The sequence below is a fragment of the Lissotriton vulgaris genome, chromosome 11 (assembly GCF_964263255.1).
Source record: "Lissotriton vulgaris chromosome 11, aLisVul1.2, whole genome shotgun sequence".
Lineage (NCBI taxonomy): Eukaryota > Metazoa > Chordata > Amphibia > Caudata > Salamandridae > Lissotriton > Lissotriton vulgaris.
The window spans coordinates 918,763,595-918,786,280 of NC_141699.1; the positions used below are offsets into that span (position 1 = coordinate 918,763,595).

At 40.3% G+C, this 22,686-nt stretch overlaps 1 protein-coding gene across 1 annotated transcript in view; it reads right to left on the reverse strand.

Annotated features, from left to right (window-relative positions):
* Positions 1-6,715: 6,715 nt before the first annotated feature.
* Positions 6,716-22,686, reverse strand: part of LOC147683688 (phospholipid scramblase 1-like) — a 254,558-nt gene continuing 238,587 nt past the window's right edge. The window contains exons 5-6 of the mRNA XM_086942565.1: positions 10,793-10,954; positions 6,716-6,763 (exon numbers count right to left, since the gene is read on the reverse strand). Coding sequence (XP_086798691.1) covers positions 6,716-6,763; positions 10,793-10,954 — 210 coding nt within the window. The remainder of the gene's footprint in view (positions 6,764-10,792; positions 10,955-22,686) is intronic.

Genomic DNA, 22,686 nt, shown 5'->3' on the forward strand with positions numbered 1-22,686 from the left:
TCAATCAGGTCATGGCCATGAGAAACGTTCAGAGTGAAGAGGATCGTGAGTCCTCCTCAGGTAAAGTCTCGGCCCTGATAGGCAAGGGAGGTAAGAGGAAGAGCAAGCATGCCCAACAAAGGGCAACACTCTCTAAAAAGATGGGAGGTCAAAGCACCTCAATGAGCCTGGGAGGTCTAACCACCTCGTGAAAATCAGGAGGTCTAAGCACCTCACAGAGTATTGATGTCTTGTGCAACACAAAAAAGAAGAGTACCCCAAGCGGCACAGCACTTTCAAATACCCCAAAGAAGAATCTGGTCTCTGATGTGGGAGAGGAGGAACCTATTAGTGAAAGCCAAATTGACAAATGCGTACTAGACCTAGATCAAGGGGACCTGGAGGAGGATGACCTTTTTATGGATTCAGAGTATCCCTCTACCTCCAAAACTACAATAAAAGATCCATTAGGAGGGGAAATGTTCTCTCATGATAATATCAAGCACATGTGCAGTGAACAATGGTGGCTGCAGAATCATTTTGCAAAGTTTTTAAAACGTAGGATCTGTAATCCATTTATAAGGGGACAATAAATGTCTTAAGCGTTGAATGCTCTAGACTATGATTCCGACAAGGTACGCCTTAATCCTAATCTTGACCTGGAACTGATAACGTTCATTTTTAAACTGGGCCGACTCCAGGAATGGACTGGAAAGTACCCTGAATTCATGCCTAGATCATCAGCTTAATGTAGTTGAGCCCCTGGCAAGAGTCATTGATATGGTGGAGGAGGCACATGCTAATGACATCCCTTTAGACCTCCTCAGGGGATAGAGTCAAAGACCCATGGTCTTCCTAGGAAACGCTAATGATTCCTTGAATTTGGAAAGGTGGAAGGTAGTTGTAATGACAATAAGCCTAAAACCTGATGACCTGGCGGAAAGAGAATCATCGGAGAATTCTAAGGGCCTTCAATGCAATGTTTACAGCCCTGGATAAGGAGCAGAGTAATATGCACAGGGTATTCAATACAAGTGTTTTTGGACAGGTCTGCAGAAGGAAACTTGTGCCAACCATGAGTCATAGAGGTCCCACTTCAAATTTAGACAGTCCAGAGGTTTTGAAAGAGGCTTCCAAGCCGGAGGATTTCTGACCAGCCCCTTCTATCCCCAAAGAGGATACGCTCACGGAGAAAGAGGAAACAGGTCAAGAGAACAAGGCTCTTCCATTTACCATAGTGAGTACTGCAATTTTACCTTCATCCCTGGGAAGATAGGGGGTTGCCTACGATTCTTTTCACTCATCTGGGAGACTATAACACCGGATCCTTAGCTTTTGGAAAAAATTCATATGTTCAAGATATAATTCTGGAAAGATCCATTACAGGTAATTACTCAAAGGGAACTTTTCTTACCCGCTGCACAGCAGCAAGTAGTAGAGGAAGAGCTAACAACTTTATTACAAAAAGGGGCAATTGTCCAGAGGTTTTTGTACAGACCTTATTCCTGGTGGAAAAGAAAAGACATAGGATGGAGACCTGTGATAAATTTGAGAGACCTGAACAGGTTCCTAACCAACAGATATTTCAAGATGGAAGGGATCCATCTTTTGAGAGATATGTTGTTAAGCAAGGATTGGTTAGTGAAAGTTGATCTGAAGGGCTCCTATTTCACAATTCCTGTGGCCAAAGAATATCAAGCTTAACTTCAGTTCACCAGGCAGGGTCGTCTGTATCAGTTTCAAGCACTCCACTTTGGCCTTTCTTTAGCCCTGTGGTGTTTTACCCAAGTAATGAGAGTCATAGTTTCCCATGTCAGGGAGAGAAGGATTGGATGATCATTTATTTGAACGTCATACTTTTTTTTAACCTTATTTAAATATAATATGCACAATAATTGAAGATTGGTATCTCCAACCTTTCCAAGTGTGTGAAGGATACATTTTGTAAATTACCGGTTTGGTTACACCCCCGCGGGGGAGAAAAGGATACATTGTATCTCCAAAACCGCCCCTTCATCTACTTGTCAAGGTTTCCACCTTCGTCTTGAACTTTTGGCGGCCAATGTAACCCCCTACCTCGGAGGATGGCCATACAGACCCGTCCCCTAGACAGTTGCCTGTTGCATATTATTTAATCATAGGACTTGGAAAAAGAAAAAAAAAGCAAGAAAAAAGAAAAGAAAAAGAAAGAAAACAAGACAGATCTAGATACAGCAAAATTCAATTTCCCTTATTCAAGCAAACATATCTATATGTGTATCGTTGTTATCTCGGCCCAGGCCTCCCAAATTTCCCAAAATGTTGTCTTTTATGTGCGGGTACTAGCTTGATCTAACATAGCTATCCTCTAAATGGATTGAATCCATTCCTCTTCCGTAGGAGAGCATGGTAATATCCATTTAATACAAAGCTCCCTGCGTGCTAATGGAATCAAAACAAATAGTAAACGCCTTATGATTTTTTGTGAGTGCTCTACCCTCTACTTCCCTCGGGGGCACTCCAAAGATTACTGTTAAAAATGTTATATTCATTTCCAACTCCATAATATCAGCAATGATCTTACCCACTTTACTCCAGGATAACGCAATAACGTGGACGACATACTTATTATATCTCAATGGCGTCACCAAATTTTGAGGGATTTACACATAGTCATGTCCCTTTTGGAGGATTTGGGATTGTTGATCAACAGGGAGAAACCTTTTTTTAACCCCTTCCAGATTCACAGAGTTTCTGGGTTTCACTGTCAATACTGTGAAAGTAATGTTGGTTTTACCACTGAAGAAGGTTGTGACGATTCAAAAAGAGATAAGACTTGTCCTCAAGCAGGAGTGTCTAACTTCGAGAGAGCTGGCCATGTTGTTAGGTCTTTTTTCATCTTCCATTCAGGCAATCTTTCTAGGCCCACTGCATTATCAAGCCTTGCAGAGGGTAAGAGCAAAGGCTCTTTGAGAGGGCCTGTGGTATGGAGACAAGGTTTGTCTAGACGATGATGCGAGATCAGAGTTGTCTTGGTGGTTAGAGAACCTAGACGCTTGGAATGGCAAGGGGACATTTGGATGTACCCGGATTTTGTACTAGAGGCAGATGCCAGTTTGACAGGCTGGGGTGCACGCTTAGCTCAAGATACTGGTGGCTTGTGCTCACACATAGAGAGAAGGCATCATATAAATTATCTAGCCTTGAGAGCAGGTATTTATGCCCTTATGAGTGTCAGACATTGTTTACAAGGGAGAGCAATTTTGCTGAAAAAGTACAATGTTTCTGTAGTAGCATATATAAATTGCCGTAGTGGCTCGAGATCGTCAGACGTATTAGATTTAGCAAAAAGAATCTAGCTTTTTTCGTTTGGAACAAAAAATTGATCTCAGTTCAGAGTATTTACCTAGGAAGGTAAATGTGTCTGCAGACTGGTATTAAATATTTTTTGGGATTTCAGCATCTGGAAACTGAAAAGTTATTATTTCATCAGATTAAATCAGTTTTGTGGACCACTAGAATTGGATCTTTTTGCAAGCAGATTGACGTTTCAGCTGAAAGATTATTACATTTGAATGCCAGATCCCGATGTTCTAGCTCTGAAAGCTTCCCTCCAAACTTGGAAGAGAAAGAATGCATATTTCACCCCTTTGCAATGAATCAGAGAGTGTTACAGAAGATGAGACAGGAGAAGTGCTTAATTGTTTTGATAACCCTGTTTTGGGTATCCCAAGCATGGTTTCCTATGACTTTGGCGATTGCTTGAGATGTTCACTTTTTCCTTCAGGCTCTACCAGGTTGTCTACAAAACCCAGATGGGGAAGTACATCTTTTGGTGTTGACAGGGACTTTCAACCTTCTTGCCTGGAAAGTATCAGGACATCTAGAGAAATGTCAGGCCTTTAGACAAGAGTGGATGTGGTTTTGCATGAACCCTGTGCCCCTGGTACAGACTGTAGATAGAGTGGAATCTGAAAATCATGGGCTTGTTGGTGCCTGGAAACAGATTTGGATCCTGTGGAAGCTCCTATAGTTCAAGTGGTCAATTTCCTTGAGGAACAGTTTGATAGAGGACTGTGTTATAGAACAACAAACTGCTATAGGTCAGCAATATCTGCAGGACAAGTTTAGATAATGGCAGTTCTGTAGGAGAGAATGTCTTGATGTGTAGAGTGCTTAAGAGATTCAGATTCAGGAGACCACTAAAAGCAAATTTAGTCCTTTCTTTGCTGTTATGTTGGCCAAGTAATAGGTACTTTGATTTGAATAGACTTTCTATGAAACTAGCCTCCTTATTTTGCCTTATGTATTGCAATGGGGAAACAAATGTGAAGGCCGTGTGTAATGACTTGGTTTTACACATGTTTTGGTGCCTCTGTCTGTTACCAGGCCATTACTTACCACAGCCCTTCTCAGGACTCATAAAACACCACACTTTAGAATACCTAGCTGAGAAAGGAATAACACTGATAGCTAGAAATACTGCAAGTCTATAGCCATAGTTAGGAGGATATGTAGAGCAGCACAGCGCACCACTGTGCGAACAACACCTTCCGGTGAACAACGCCTCCCGGCAAACAAAACAACGCACCGCTGTGCGAACAACACCTTCCGGTGAACAACGCGCCACTGTAGCTTCAGGTCTACACATCACTCTGTCTATGTGATGATATGAATTGCAAAGCAAGATAACATGAAAGCATGTCAAAGGCAATAGTCAGCACTGCCATAAAACAAGGTAAAGTCAGAAACAGGCCTAACTATCACTATATTAGGCTAAAATATGCTGATATGGTGGTGGGCAATGATCATAACCGACCCAATAATTTGAAAATACCTCGGTCACCACACCTTGGAGGTAAGTAGCAGGGTCATGATGCCTTTGGTGTAACCTTTGAGATAACCACAAGAATGAAGACAAAGTCTGATTCTATATTTTATCCTGTCTGAGTCTTGCAAAAATCTCTGTGTTGTGGATTGCATGAAGAAGTATGACTCCAGAATAAGTGAATTTAGGCCAGATTGGTCTGCTACACTACTGCTTTCCTTTGTTAACCCTTACAAAGAAGTTACTACAGCTACAATTGCAATGTGGGTAAAATAAATTATGCAACAGGCAGGTTTAGATTTACAGAAATTTAAGGCTCACCCAATGAGGGGGGCAATGGCCAGCCAGTATTTGTTTAGGGGTGGAAGGCTGGGGGATATTATGAAGGAAGCTAATTGGTCCAATTCCTCCTTCTTAGCACAACATTATTGTAAACCAATTGCACATATGTCTGAGGTAATGTTGAGGGGATACCAACATGCATAATGGTAGCCTCCAGTCTTGTAATGAAATAGTGATCCTCCAAATTTGTTGCTAAGAGAATATGAATTTCATTAAAAACAGAGGCTAACATTATCCCACCAGTCCTGCCTTGTCTACATACAAAACAACAATATATACATAAATATTGAAATATATACTTATTAAGTCATAGCTAAGGATCTTGTAATAATTGAAATTGTTAATGAAATGATTGATTGAGTTTTTATTTCTCTGTATTGTAATTATAGTGTAATTTCTAATTGTTATCTGTTGAAATATGCATAATATTTGTTGTTTAAGGTTTTACTTTTATTCTGTAAAATTTCCAATCATTTGATAATTTACAGAGAGATCCTTAGCATTTTTCGGCTTGTTAATGAGAATTTGTTTTCCGTCATTCAAGACGAGTCGCTTCCCTATTCAGTTTGGATGGAAGTTCCATTTTTCATTTAAAAGAGGCAGAATATTCACTGCATGGACTTCTTACGTATACTGACTGTTCTATTCTAGAATGTTTTCTTTGTGTTGTACAATAATTTCAAGTGCTGTGTGGAGTGGTATTAATGTAATAAATCTTAATTTGAGCCTCTATGTCTTTATTGACATTCAGATTCTCTTGTCATCAAATTTGGAAAATCACTATTATCCATCAAAACTGAAATATGTTGTTGGTGTCCATTCAAATGAGAATATGTTTTTTTCAATGCAAGGTACATTTTAAAGGCATGCCAGCCTCAGCAATAACAGTAACATTATGTCTTGCACCACTGCAGTAGTGGCAATACAGTGCAAAACAAAAATGTAGCACCCCAGCTTTTAGAATATCTCATAACATCTTAACTATCACAATGACAGGCATACAACTCTTTTAACCTCACTACCTTCCCTCACACCAACCCATAGTTTAATTTGAACAAAAGTATTTAATGGGAGAAGACTGCAACTTGCACACCCTCCTGATGCTACCAAATGCGAGTCCTGCTTTTCCCAGATAACCACCGTACTGCAATATACATGGTTTGATTATTCCATATGATAAAACATTTAAGAAGGGCCTGGGCGATGTATTGTTATTCTGATGTATATAACATTTCTATACTATCTGCTCTAATGCTCTGCTCAAAAATAGACTAGCACTGCCATCATGTGGTGCCATCAGTGTTGAACAGAATTGTAGGTGTAGAGTGCTGGCAAACACAAGGAACAATTAAGCACTGCTCCCACCCTGTCCAACAACAAATGTAATCAATTGGTGTATGTACAGTGGTTAAAATTCAGTTTAACAACAAAGCTGATGTGAAACCTATGCACCATAAGCACACTTAAGTCTCTGCTTTAAGAAAAATATATTGATCACTTAATTTAAAATATATGTAAAATATTTTGAGAAGTATATAACAATCATTTATATTAGCCAGTTAATGCAGTCAATGTGAAGTGTCAAGGTCACAAGTGTCTATTATTTTCTGGCTGGTGCTCGAAAAACATCAAATCCTGAAAAGAAATGGATAAAGAAATATTAATTTGGTGGACCTGAAATACAGATTTTACACATTTGCAGTTAAATACAGTCCATTTTAGCAATCTGCTAATTTAGCAGATCACCAGATGTCAGATTGTAAGATTCTTAAATTCAGTCACTTCTTTAGCTTTAGGTAATTAAGTTGATTTAACGCCCTTTCTTTAATCCTAGGATCTATCCAGGAAATCAGAACTGTCCATTTGTTGGCTATTGCTACTGTTTCAGGCCTGCAAAAGGGATAATTCCATGGGAACCAGTTCTCAGCTCTTTGGAAGGTTTTTGACTCCTTATACCATATTCCTTACCCCGAAGGAGAAAGGGAATGAAAAGCAACTGGGCAGCACAGTGCAGATGAACACAACTCTAGGGGTACGGATGGCTGCTAAAATCCTGTATTGCCTGCACTGGTGGGTATTAATGGCTGCTAATTACCCATGTGGCGCTTGGGCCCATATTTTCAGAGAGGGTAAGTATCAGCCAATATTCTCTTAAATACCTATAACAGCTTCTTATTCTATCTTGTGACCACACTGCAACATTTGCCAGATCATATAGGAAGATGAGGTCCTTCATAAGGCCCATCCAATGGATTACATTTAATTAAAATGTTTTTATGATTTGTTTTCCCTTTTTCCGGTTATTATCATTATTATTATTTTTTTATTATCATGATGTATTTATTGCAATTTCACTTTCATGGTCCCTGGACCAAAATAAAGTAGTTACTACCACTTCTATAGGAAGGTTTAAAGTAGGTACAGAGAAGAGTTTACAGGCAAGCAAGTATTTCTCTTTGAACACTGAAAACGGTCATGGCAAAGATTTTCTTCTAGATGTTTGGTCCAGTCTGCTTCAGAATTCTGAGAGTAATAGTTGACAGAGTACATATTTTAGTATTAGTAGTCAAGTAAATTACACAGCAGGAAGTAAAATTAACTCACAAAGGGCCTCACAGTTATTCATTATGTGGAACTACGTACTTTGTCAAAAATGAAAATACCTCCCAGGGTTCATCTGTAAATTTTATTGGCTATCAACCCTATGGTAGACCTCTGTATGAGTGCTCTGGTGCTGAATTCCAACTGCAAGCCTGAGATTCTGTGATGCCAAAAACAGAATATCTTTCCTCATCTCAGCATCAACATTCTGGGTTGGGAGTTATCAATCGGAGGGAGAGAGTTATGAAAGATCGACACCTGTGGAGGAAGCAGTGCAGGCTAAATTCCACCATATTTTACAAGTAACCTGAGCATTCATATAGTTTAGATCCGGAGGCAACATTTCATAGGTACTGTGAGCCTACTCCCCTACAGAGCAAAATACACACAGATTATGGACGAAATGCAGAGCAAATCAAATATTCACCCCCAGGCAATAGATCTGGGTTAAATTCATTGTTCGTTTGCTCACCATACCACCCCAGTTTAGACCCAGCCATATGCAAATGAATCTTGACCCTGTGCTTCATGGGAACAGTCCTCCCTGGACCAAAAATAAGCATCATGGGTCGGTTTCAGGGCATCACCTCTGATCAGCCAGGCTAGCTTGAATCCAATGACACAGTGAGCCCAGGATCCACATCTGGGCATATCCGGCGCACTTAGGGCGAGAAAGCGAAAGACACACAGATGATAGATGGAATGCAGAGCAAATCAAACATTTACCCCCAGTTAATAGATCTGGATTAAATCCATCATTCTTTTTCTCGACTGGGGTGACAAAGTGATTTAAAGAATAATGATGGATTCAACTCAGATCTGAGACGGGGTGAGTGTTTGAAAAGTTTCAGTTCTCCATCCATTATCTCCTTATGTTTGCTTTGGTCACCCTAAGTTAGCAGGGTATGCCAAGACATGGTTCCCTAGCTCACTTTGCCACTGGATTCAAGGTAGCCGGGCTGATAAGGGGTGTTACCCCAAAACCGGTCCCAGAATGCTTGTTTTAGGTCCGGGAAGACCTGGCTTGGCAGTTCGAGTTAGACTGTTCCCAAAAGGTACAGGGTCAAGACTGATTTGATTATGGCTGGGTCTGAACTGGGGTGGCAAAGTGAACTAAAGAACAATGACAATGATGGATTCAATCCAGATCTGTGACTAGGGATGAGTGTTTGAAATGTTTCAGCGCTCCAGCCATCATCTCTTTGTGTTTGCTTTACTCCACTAGAGAGGCAGCTTGAATTACTTTTGTGATTGGGCAAGGGCTAGCTCCATAACCTTAAAATTCCTAATTTATCTGGTACCCAAGAAATCATCATACAAGGAACCAGAACTGAATATTGCATTGTCAAAAAAGGCTCTAGAAAAGCATAATCTCCCTAAGGAAGAGTCAATGTCTAAATTAAATCGAGTGGCTTGAAAACTCTGCTGCAAAGGACTCTATTCAGTAGACAGAGGAAGAACGACCTGGCCATGCTACAGAAGTAGCAACACATGGATTTTGTTTTTGAAACCCTTGTTTGTAAGGACCAAGAATATCTCGGGTAAATTTGCCCAGTTACATTTTAAAAAATACCTTAGATTCAGACTGTTCTATATTGCTGTTTATACATTTGAGTGGAAATGAAAGCTAGCAGTTAAAGGAATATCTGATTGTCTATTTTGTAGACTTACAACTGAAACCCTAAAACACATTTTTTAAATTTGCTTCAAACTTTCGTATGTAAGAAAATTCTACTTGCGACTGTTTTTCAAGAAGGCAAATATAAGATCTACCCTGGAGGCCGTGATAAACATTATCTTTGATTCTAAAATATTATCTATTATAAGACTAATGAAACGTCTAGACTATTCATACAAAGTATTAGCTCCTCGTGTTTAGTCTTTTTTTATAGTTTTTAATCTATACATCTAGTATTTTTTATTTATTTATGATGATTGCTGTACACTGTTTTGATGTAATCAGTGGATTAATACAATACATTTGTACTACTATTGGGGCGCATCTTTTAGTATTAGCAGTCGAGTACATTTCTCAGCAGGGAGTACAAAAAATTCACAAAGGGCCCCAGGGTAACTCATTAGGTGGCCCTATGTACTTTGTCAAAAATTATGATATATTCAGGATTCATCTATACATTTTATTGAACTGTCAGACATATGGTAGACCGCTGTGTTATCGTTGTGGTGCTAAATGTTCAACTGCAAGCTTTGCTGAGATTAAGTCATGCCAAAAACCCAATGTTGATGCTGAAGTAAGGAAAATATATTTTAAGTTGGGAGTTATCAGTTAGAGGGAGAGAGTTTTGAAAGATCGACACCTGAGGAATGAGGGGTCAAGCCAAGACACCACCATATTTTACAAGTAGCCTGGGTAAAAGCATTTGTATAGTTTTGGCCTGACGCAAACTTTCATAAGCACGGTGAGATTATCACAGATAATAAAGGTGCAGGCCTGTGTTTTATGAAAATCTGAAAGGGTTACTGTACAACTAAACTTCCTTCTACTTTGAACAAGTTCAGGAAAAACTCAAATTTGCTAGTTATTTGATCTGCCAGGATTCACATCAGTACACAGCACTGAAAAGTGGAGTCTTTTCTGTAAAAGCTGACTACTTAGTAATACCCGACGGTGAAACTCTTGAGACAATTTACAAAAGCCATGCATATATGGTTTGATATAAAATATTCATCAAGATGCTGCTGGTTGATTAATAAAGGCTAATGATGAATTTCCTTTATCTCAAGGGAAAGTTTTCTCTGTGTGAAACATTTCTCAAACACCAGAACTTGTGTGTAATGGTGCACTCACCAGCATAGTCGTCAGATACCAGTGGATCCCTAATGAAAGGGTAGGCAGAGTTACAAGGTCAAACTAATTGCACACTTGTTACAAAGGCTGTTCTAAAACCACTCTGTGGTTACGAACAGCCTGATGTATGGGAAACTGTACATCTTGCACATGGAAACCTCAGATATGGTGTACCCTACTCTGGAACCCATAGGAAATACTGTTGGCAGTCTACTGTACCATAAACATGTGACAGTTACTCTTGAAAAACGTACTATTAGGAAACAGGCACCAAGTAGCACCGCTTTAATTTTCACATCAAGATCCATAGGGAATTGGATCCCGAAGTTGTCTGCATCTGTGAGTGCCTCCTTGGCAAATCCAGTCCACTGCTTGGAAATCCGTCCAACGTCATGTGACTCGTCAAGAGATTTCACCTGGGAAAACAAGGAGTAACAGAGCATAAATGTCTGTGATGACTGAATAGATATATTGTAGAAGTTATTAACCATAGTGACTTATGTGTGCTTGGTCCTGGAGTCAACTCCTTGCCCCCATCACTTGGAACGTCCTTCTGTGTTAGAAGGGACTAGAATAATTTTAAATTACGCCATGCACATTTCTTAAAAAATTAGATACTTGTCCTTACTCTAATTTAAAGACCACCTCATCCTCAGGATTAGTCCACACCCTATGCATTAGGATAAGGGAGTGTACTCTCTTCAGGTCTTCTAAACATGGCAAGTCTAATTTGCTATGACATATGCAGTCATATAACTTGAGGGGACCGACAGAAGTCTTTTCAGACTTGTATTTTCAGCTAGAGTAATCTTTCACACAGTACCACAGCCCCATACACCTGACTTTTAAGAAGCTAAAAAACTTGGGACAATAAATAATGCAGAGTTCTGTCACATGCTTTAGTCCCAGCTTTGCTGAAAAGGAGAAAAGAACAGTAGTAGCCATAGTGATTTAATCATATCTCCCATTAAACTGCTGTTTCGAGGTGCCAGCAGTACTAAATATTACCCCAAGCATGAGAAGTTAGATGTATAATTTAACCAATACCTTGTATACTAAAGTGTTGCTTTCTGGGGCAGTTAAACCACAGATCATTTCAAATGACGTGGTAAAGTTGATTTGAAGATCCAAATCTCCCATGTGGCAAGAGTTTGGACACTTAGGACCATATCATATGCATTGTGGAATACAGAAATGGGCTGATTATTAACCTGGGGCATTTCCTTGCATCCTCCACCAAGACCCTCTTTGAATTATGGGTATAGAGAAGAGAAAGAGCAAGAGAACACAGCCTTGTCTCAACCCCCTCTGTATAGCAAAATCCTCCATGCCTTCTCTTTTGTATCAAATTCATATCTCACTCTGGCATCAGTACAGATTAGATGTTCCTAATTATTTTAATTAGATTACCATCTACCCCATACCCTCCGTCAACAGCCATGGCATGATGCAGTCAAAAGCACTTGACAGGTCCACAAAGCCCATGTAAATCATGGCAAGTTTAGCTATTGTGTATTTCAAGCAAGACACTATTCCACAGTGCATATATCCCTCCGAAATCCATACTGAATACCTGTTAAAAAGTGATGATATACCACCCAGTGTCCTAATCTACCCAATATAGTCCTCTCTACCACCTTAACCAGTTTATCCAACAAAGACATCAGGTCTCTACAACTGGATTTTCTTATAGATTGTACAATTAAGGATTGAGACCAAGTATACATGTTTCCATTTTACAAGTTGCCTTTGGAACATATAGCCTTCAAAAGATCTGAAGGGACCCCACTGGATCTGCAGGTTTTGAATTGGGATATTTAATAATTTTGTAGATTACCTCTTGCAAGGTTTGCATGAACATTGCATAATCTTCACTAGAAATGAAAGGGATTATAGGATTCCCCCTCCTTGCGATTAGCCTTTTCAACCATATTTCCAATTACATATACACTTCTAAAATGAGCAATCCATTCAAGGGCCTGATAGCTACATCAAGTGATAGACCTTACTTATATCTGAGCATTGGGCAATTTATAAATTACCAGCAGGCCAGGTTATCCTTCGCCTTACTGGCTGCCTCCTCCATAATGATTTTCTTAATCTGAGAGCACCTTTATACGCCTTTCTTCACTCCACAATCTCACTCTGTGATTGATTACCTTTTTTCAGTACAGCGTTAAGTGTCGCATGAGACTTTCTGAATTTGTGGTTGAACCTTTATGATTCTTCTGCTAAAAGGTTTAGCGAATTCATCTTTTATAGTATTCGAGTTTGGAACAGAAGACCCTTTAATTTCCACGTTGCAAGCATTCTCATCTAGGTAAACATTAACCTGAATTTTGTTTCTGGTATTAATTTTGGTAAGACTTTGTCTGGATTCTCCCAGCCACACTCATTTGTGGAACACTTCTGCTAACCACCTTAACTTCTCTAGCATCTTTATAGCACATAATCTGGGATTACCATACATAAGAATCAATCTGCATACTTAGCGGTGGAGGTCAGTTAGTCAGTAAAATCTTAATTTGGTTGATAAAATCACCATAAAAGCATACAAAACAAAAACCCGACTTGACGAATTTATAACATTAAAAAAACACAGGATAAATTACACAATAAATAATGAGTAAAGGGGCAATTAATCAGGTCTAGATATTCTGGACTCCACGGCTGCCAGTAAAAAGGACAAGACTGTAAGGTTAACATGATCAGTAGGAAGCAGTTAGGGATACAAAAAGGCTGGCCTGACTTGATTTAAATTCAAAGATTCCAACAAATGAGTTAAAAATTGCTTCCTCAGCCAACTATAATAAGAACAAAACATTGTAAAATGTAACATCCTGTGGACACATCTTCTCTCAGCTGCATGATAACCTTGCCCCAGGCCATACCCACCAAAAGGGGGATGCAAAAAGGTGATGCAACTGTTTGTACACAAATCTGGCCAACAGAAACCTACTGTGCTGTGTGTGAACCTTGCTGAGATACAGTTTCAACCCCTGCAGTTTTTAGCAACAAATTACATATGACCCTAAACTGATATTTTCTGAAGCTCTAAGCGCTCTCTCTCTCTCTAGTTGTGAGTGTTGTAAGAACAAACTTTTAACACCCACCACCTCCCACACAGAAAGAGAGGTGGGATCATCAAAAATATCAGACCTACCTATGTAGTAAAAGCAGCTTTGACATGGACTCTCCAGGGTATACTATGCGCCCGGTCAAGGACCAGGCAGTCCACTAGGATCAATCAGTTTAAAGACAATTCCACCCTACGCCAAATCTTCACCCAACACAGGAGTTGAATCAGAGATATCAAATCTGTCACTTGATCAAGTCCAAGCTTCACATGAACAGAAAAAGCTGGAGTAGAGAGTGGAACCTGTACCATTCTATGAAGAAAATTATGTTGAAATGTTTGGATGTGATCCAGCTTGGCGTACCCCCATACCTCACTACTGTATCATAGCTGAGAGAAACACTTAGCTTTGCACATTATTAAGAAATCCCTCGGCAACCTAATGCCAACCCTCTGTGCAAAACTAAAATCCGTCCCCATAGTTTTTGAAACTCAGGTCTCTTAGCCTCCAACAAAGATTTCTAACAATTATTTACATATAATAAAAACCTAAAATAGGGGAATGCCTTCAGGGTAGAATTAGCATCCTTAAAGGTCTTGCTCTTAGTTGATTTGGGACCTACAAGCATCAGGTATGACTTTGAAAAATTAACAGCCAGATCAAGATTCCCCATGAAAGACACACAACTGGCCAGACATATGTTCAGCCACTAAGTGGTCTGAGCCATGAGAACCGCATAATCCGCATATAACAACACAGGGAAAATCTGTCACCAGCCTTGGGGCAATCTGCTGCAGCTGATAACAAGGTGGACTCAAGCCCATTTACATACAGGGTAAATAGGAAGTCACTAAAGCAAGTGCCATGAGGTCCAAAATTATGGAGTTGTAATCTAAGGTTATTCAGCGCTATTATATATTCAGTTAATTCGCATTTTTGAGATTTGAAGAGAGCATTATACCTGAGGGTGTCAAAGCACTAGCTTGTCAAAAGCCACTACCAGTAAGGAGACCAAAACTCAGCATTATGCAAAGGAGAAAACCCAGGTTGCTCATAGAAGGAAGCATGTGAGGAGAGTCTAGCAATATGGGCAGGAAGAGTGTTCTATAACTTGGCAGCAGCGGCCCAAAAGATTGTGCCCCCCACCTGGTTTTACGAAATCTCAGTATCTCCATCTTCCTAAGAGCGATTTGAGCTGTCTGTTATGGATGTACCAGTGGAAAGCCATTTACTGGTGTGTCAGAACCTGGCAGTGGAGAACAGTATGAACTAGACAAAGAGCTTTGAAAATCACAAGCTTCCTGACAAGCAGCCAGTGCAGAGAGAGAATGCCCTCTCTGAATGACAAATGTTTGGGAATATCCAGGACAGCCTGAGCAGCCGCGTTCTGGATAGTCTTATGTTTATTGAGCATGGATATGTTGATATTTAAATACAAAGAATTGCAGTAGTCAAGGTGAGAAGTAATAAGGGCAATAACAACTGCAACTCTGAGCTCAGTTGAAATGAAAGGAAAACCCTAGTTAAGAATTTTGATAATTTTCAAAGAAGATCCCACAGTCCTTTTCACCAGATTACAGATGGAAAGCGGTGTCAACAAAACACTTAAAGTTTGTTCATCTATAACAGGAAGAGGTAAAGGGCCGCAAAATTCTGCGCACCACAATTAAGACCATACTGACGTTTGCTCTCTGCAAATCAAGATTTCTGTCTTATCGGCATTCAATTTAAGCCAATTCTTTTTCATCCAGTTATTAATATTGATCATACTGTGTTTAAACCTCTTAGCCACCTCCGGAATATCATTGGATATGGGTACAATAATGTGTGTATCATCTGCATACAAAAGTACACTGAAGCTGCGAGACCTGATCACCTTTTATGTGCTCCCTTGGCCAAAGTTGAACTTTGGCTGAGTGAGCACCCCCTGCAGCACCCCGCAGGGCAGCTGCAAAGGGCTTGTCCTAAACTGACCACAGCTCACAATCTGACATCTGTTAGTGAGAAAGAACTCCAACTGGGTCAGAGCGGGGTCCATCAACCTTGCCTGGTGGAGTCTGTAAAGCAGGCGGGACGGGGTCACCATGTAAAACGCAGCAGAAAGGTCCAGCAGCACCAAGATGGCAGATCCTCCATGATCAACTTGGCAACAAATGAGATCCATTGCTGCCAACAGCACAGATTCTGAACTATGGCCACCACAAACCCCATTCTGTGAAGGATCCAAGAGATCCAGGGCTGCCATGAATGCAACCAGTTCCGGATTGATATATTTTACCAATATCTTATCTGGTGCAGGCAGAAGAGAAATTGAGTGAAGATTACTAAGATCTTCAGGATCACAGTAAGGCTTCTTTTTAAGAGGGACCACAGTTGCATCTTTCCGAGACTGAGGACAAATGCCTGTTAAAAGAATTCGATTGTAGACTTTTTCTGGAAGAAGCAATTTGATCCGGAATGAACTGCAAAATCCCATGGGGACCTGGATCGACCGGAGAACCAGATCTCAAATGTAGAAGAAGCTGCTCAACTTTCATAGGCAAAATAGGGGAAAATGGATAGAGTGGCAGTGGGGGCTATATTAAGCGCCACCAGCCTGATATTTCTACACACTCCCATTCACTAGATTAGAAATATACATAGACAGACCTTCTTTGGCTATTCCTGAATTGACTTTATTTGCTGGCATTTGGAATGTCATATACCTAATATTATGGAGTGATTTTAATGATAATGTCTCTTTAAAACAATGGATTGAATATCTTTCAATGAAAGTAACCAATTAAACCTTGTTGAATTTGTTTTGTAGGCTCCCCGCATTTCACTATAGGATGCTCAAACTAGTGCCATCTGGCTTAATCAACTGTATCCTCCTGTACCCACTACACCTTCTCAGGTGCTTCTCAATGGGGCATGTGTAACACCTATCAGTAAGATGGATTCAGATTTCTCCATCCTTCTTGCCATCGATTCTGGATTTTCAACACATGCTGGCTTCCTCAGTGAGGGCTCTCATTTAAAAAAAAATCTTATTGACTTTGAGATTTTAATATCTGCCCCATCCGGATTGCACTGTTTGAGCTTCATTTATCAACAAGTGTCATTCTGTGCCCACAAAAGCACTTAAACAGGTGAAAATATTTGCTGTAGGGCATGTGAATTTTGCCAAAGGGTTTCTATGCCACTTGAGTAGTTGAGAGATCTGAGATTTGGAGCCAGATGTAGGTGGCCGTTTGAGGCCATTTACCAAGCAGTAACGACCGATTTTGGCCATTACCGATCGGTAAATGGGTGACAGGTATGTAGGGGGCATTATTCTACCGAATCGGTAAAATTACCAATTCAGTAATTTTACCGATTCGGTAAAATAAAAATTCGGTAATTTTACCGATTCTGAGGCACCCAGATGTAGGTGGGACTCTTGAGCGTCCCAGAGGCCTTACCAAATCGGTATTTTACCATTAAATCCAATTTGATGGTAAAATACCGATTCGGGTGTGCATGCACATGTGTGCATGCACACCTATGCCATGTGACAGGCAGACCTGCCCTTAGGGCATGTATGCCTGCCACATGACACCCGAGCCTGTTTTGGGGGTGCCAGAGGGTGTCAAAGTGACACCCCCTGCACCCTTGTGAAAATCGGTATTTACCGATTCGGTAAATACCGAATCGGTACTGCCCATTCATTCCTATGGGCTTCAAAGCCCATAGGAATGAATGGGCATTACCGATTCGATATTTACCAAATCGGTAAATACCAAATTCTTCCGAATCGGTATTCCAGCACATCTGGAATGCCTACATATCCACCCCTTAGATTTACCGATTTTTAATTTCCGAATCGGTAAAATTCGGTAATTAAAAATCGGTAAATCTATTTTACCTACATCTGGCCCTTGGTCTCTGAAAAAGGTTCTAGGGTTTTAAGAAATATACCAGTGGAACAATTGATATCTACGTAGTGACTAAAGGAGATGATCTAAGCCTCGTTAAGATATTCACAACCTGGTTTAGGGTTCTAATATTTATTGCAGCACATTCTTTTAAACAGGTTTTATGTCCTTTCACACACAATTCACCCTCCTCACCATCATAATAACCTCAGAATATTGTCTGCAAGTCCAATATTTGGCTTCATACAGTGCACAAACTTATTTTAGTTAATGTCAGACCAGCTTTCTTTCTTTGCTGACATTAATCAGCACCAGGACATAAGGGGTCACCTCTGTTGGATGGTCCAGATAGTTCAGATTATTATCACCTGAGGCATTCAGATGTATCAGGTGGCAATTGGTTTGATCATTTATATTCATTGCAGGGCCTGCTCAAATTTGTCCTGCATCCCCTCCTCCAATGTATAATTCCTGCTCTCAGGTTTCACTTTTACAATGATTCAACTAGTCTTTACATCAACAGTAGTAATTATGTCTTGTGAGTCCTTGATGGCCCCAAAACAAGTATCGACTTTTCTTTATGGACATGTTGCACAAATTAAACTTAACCAAGTGTTCGTTCAACCTCACCTCAAATGTTGCAAACATTGAAGTTGATCATTACTGCCTTTTGCAAGGCTTGCAAGTCCAAACTTGAGAAGTAACCTCCACCATTCCAATTGGATGCACCTTTAGATGAAAACAGTGTTAAAGATCTGATGCACTCTCCCAACCTGGATTTTCTTTTTTTCGCAGAGGGGGTTGTCAAATGCCACAGGTGATGAGGATATTGCTGACAGAGGGTCACTATGTGACATGGATTTCCACTTGTAGTTCCACTATCAAGTCTGCTTTGCCTCAACTGTCTTGATTTTGAGTTATTTGGAGTAGCGGGGGACACTACCACCTCATTTACTTCCACCTAGGTGGTATAAGCTGATGGGTAGCCTTAATTCTAGAGTTAAGAATAGTAATCCCTTTGTTTAAGACACTGATTGCTCCAGATAGGAAGTCAGCTAATATATTAGTCTAAGTACATGTTTTACCAGTGGTGAATTTTCCTTTCCCATTGCTCCTTCCAAGGCCAGCATAAAGAACCCCGAGGACTGGCTAAGCCCAGCCTCCTATGGACTCTGACTTGCAAAGTAGAGCACAGTCTTGCCTGGGCCATGACTGGGTGCGTCCTGCACAGCATGTTTGAATGTGCTCTACATAGCACATCTGGGCCCCTCTTTTCTTCCCTCACCAGCAGGGGGTTCTGGGTCTTTTAGTCCAGTCCAATGGACCTCAGGTTGTTGCAACAAAGAGTATCCCTACTCCTACTGAAGATCCTATGTTCACTACTTCAATGCGAGCACCTATCCCGGCATCAGATTACATCACTTAGCATCATTCCCATGAGTAGCACTGTATCCACTGCTATTACCATATGACATCTGTCACTGTAAAGGAAGTAAAAGTTACCTATATAATCACAGTTCTCTGTGTGCTCTTGTGTCATAACAATGGCAGCTTTTTAACACAAAGAGAGCATGTGTCAGTGAGGGTCTTAGAATGTTCAGGCTCTGCTTGGTCTGGAGGTATCGGAAAGAAAACCATTGGAATCCATCAGTTAATGGGATCACAGGGATTGTACCCAAAGAACTCAATTGGAAGATGGAAACACCCGCACACATGTATTTGTTTCTTAGATTATTGAAAGCAATGAAAGTTAAAGTTGTATTAGTAACAAATGTTCCTCTTTCTTGAAAGTCCACTGACTAAGGTTGGAGAGTATTAGGGCATAAGGGCCTTGATGTCATATGGGCTTTGTGGGCGGTCAAATAACTTGCACATGGACCTGTCCCATTTTGGAATGCAAGTTCCATAGTACTGATATTGTCACTGATAAGCTTATTTGAAGATGCTTGTTTTCAGATTCTTTTTAAAGCTACCATGTTGAATTTATTTTTCAGATTTTGATCCAGAGTGTTCAAGAGTAGAGCTGTTGTGAGGCGGGCTGACTTCAGCCCTCATACTGGACTCCTTGAGTTGAATCAACATGAATTTGCAGACTAGCCTTGGTAGAACTGATATTTTGTTTCAGAAAGTATTTTGTAAACAGCCAATGGAGATATTTTGAGTTCCTAGCCTCCTTTCTTTTCAAGACAATGCATTGGAATCTAAACTTTGTTCTCTGCGCCACAAGAATCCTTTGCAATTAATTCTAGAAGGGCAAGTGAAATATGGAAATGGTTCCTAAAATTTAAATAACCTTGGTGCCTTTTTTTGATCTCTCTTAGGCTTCTCGAATATTCTTGTGCCGGTGTAGACAAAACTGCAGTAATCCAGCCTCCATAGACCAAGGCTTGAGGCATTTTAATCTGGTGATGGAGCTAAAGCAACAGTGGAATCCTTCCTAGCAGTATGGGATGGACAGTTAGGTTTTCGATTACTGCTGCAGGCAAGAAAAGATCTGAGTCAAACTACTCTCTGATACTTTTTGCAACTTTGGGCGAGTCAGTCTGTCACCTAGTTGGTCTGGCAAGTCAAAAGCACAGCTCAACTGTTATTTGATATGGAACACTTTCTTCAACCAAGTTGATGATGATCTTACAGGGCTCCATGTAGAACTGAAGTGGATATTGAAGGCTTAACTGTCTAAGTGGACTCAAGAATATATATTGAATAAAATCAGAGTTACTGGAGATTCCGGTCATTTTTCACTGGTTTCACTGATGAGGAACCAAATTGAATTTGTTGGCTACAAACAGACGAGTGAAATTACTCTAGGGTTGTACCCATGATGCAGCAGAACTTCACAAGGAGTCCATTAAAATTTATGGTCGACTGCATCAAGGGATGCTACCCGATCAGGAAGGATTAGGATTTCAGAACAAGCCACATCCCACAGATGACACATACTGCCATAATAAAAAGACATCCAAGCACACAAGCTACAGGAAAAATAAGCTGCCATGTATAAAATGGGAACCTCCAGAAGAACTGCGATTACAAACCAACCATGAAGTACAACCAATAAACCCGGAGTACTCCATTCGATTTAGAAAAATGGGACAGTATCATAGTTAAGCATTGTACCTATTTAACATAAAGAAGTAAGAGTTGCAAAGAAGCCAAGTCCATTAACACAGCCTTATTCAGGCCTACAAGAGATCCCAAGTATTGCACCATTTCCTGTAAATATGTCATTTAAGAACACACACAAAATCCAGCACCCGTAGGAACTTGCAACACTGTCCTTAAAGAAAGAGGGAATCAAGAGGGTATTCAAAGTCCCTCCAAGCAGGGTGGAGGGGAGACAGACGATAACAGGTCGCTAAAGTAAATACTACAAAACTGTGGACAACTGAAAAGTGATAGGCGGATTGCTTGAATTATTCCTAGCTTTTGATAATCTCTCTGAGCTGCAATCCGGTTAACCATTTTTTGCCCACCATGTTGTCTCACACTGGAACTAGTCATATGTAAATCAGCCTTAATCGTGCTGCAATTGGAACAGACCACCCCTAAATGCCACGCCAGGTCCCCACTGAATGAGCACACAAGCAAACCCAAGGTAACTACTCATTACATTTGAGTTTTCCTCTTAACAAAACTAACTGAGTGACCTTCTGATATCGGATGCCACATTCAGTGTCCAAAGAGGTACAGTAAATAGGCATATGCACAGCCTATTGTCTGACAGTTACAGACATTGGAGCTTGGTTAGGGACTAGTGCAAACTTCTAGAAACATCAAATACAGATTAGGGGTTAAATGTGTTTTCTTCATCACTGTATCAGGTACAGCAAAAGGGATATATCTTGTCCCTACAGTTATTACAAAGGTTGACAACAGGCCAGACCACAGCCTGAAACCCTTTCTACAAGTGTTATATTTAACAGAAATTGGTTATTACGCGACCTTACTGCAGCTCTTAATGAGAAAGGGTATTTGTATGCTGTTTTTTGTATCTTCCACCAGAAGGCCATGCATTCCATATATAAAACTATGCCTTGATATAATAACTTATTACTAAGCACAATCTCTTGTGAATCCCAGATATCGGCTACCCGTAGCACATGAAACTTGCCAATTTTATTATGCTTATATAGTGCTTATTTTGTTCCAGTGGTTGTGGGTGCTGGGAAGTAGCACTCATTTTTTTGAGGGCTAACACTTCAATCAATAAATGTAAACTTTATTCGGACTTTGAGGTAAAAAAAAAAACATAAAAGTGAAACTCCATAGCTTGATACAGCAGCTAAAAATCAACCTCAAAGAATACAATTTAAAAAAAATAGATTACCTACAAAATATAAAAACACGTAAAAACATAGATTAGGTGATAAATTACAATTAGAAATCCTGTAAAAGGAGCCTTAAAAAGCAGACTGCCTTCCTAATACACCAAAGGGATTTAATCAAAACTTTTTCTCAGCCTTACAGCAACTTGAGGACGCTAACAATAATGTCTCCAGAGTGCATTTGCAGATACATAAAGGCCGGTCAAACCTGGGTAAAATTAGCCCTTTTTTATATGGGGATAATATATAACTTCCTAGGCGCAGCACAAAAACTGCAAAATGTGGTAAAATGCAGCGTGACCTGCGGAGACCTATTGCCGCAACCGCAGGACATACGTTTATGGCCCCTTTTCCTACCACAAGGGTAAGCTAACAAATAAGGCAATAGGTCCAGCCGAAACATAGTTAATAAAAAACAGTCCTAACTGTTTTTTACACACAGGAGGTGGGGCTTGGTGGAAGGCACAGTTTTCAACATGACGTGCTGACGGACACTGAGCTTTGGTAAGGCACTCTCTTCCCTTGCCAACAACTTTTGTCTAAAAATGGTATTTCCCCCATTCATAATCTGCCTTGCAAATCCCATCAGGGCTGCTAAGTATATCTCTGTAACTGAACTCAAAAGAAAGCCCCTCATGTATTTTTCAACCAGGGAATGTGGTGAAAATAGTTAAGAGACAATCCTTTATGCTCAGTTGGATCCCTGGCCTAGACTACATATTCAGCCCGAGGAAGAGAGGGCAACAGGCTGTGATGTCAGTTAGATAAGCCACTCCCATTTATTTGTGCACCGAAAATGTGAGGGTGCTTTGAGGGACACCCAGAAATCATCTCAGAAGAGTTTTCA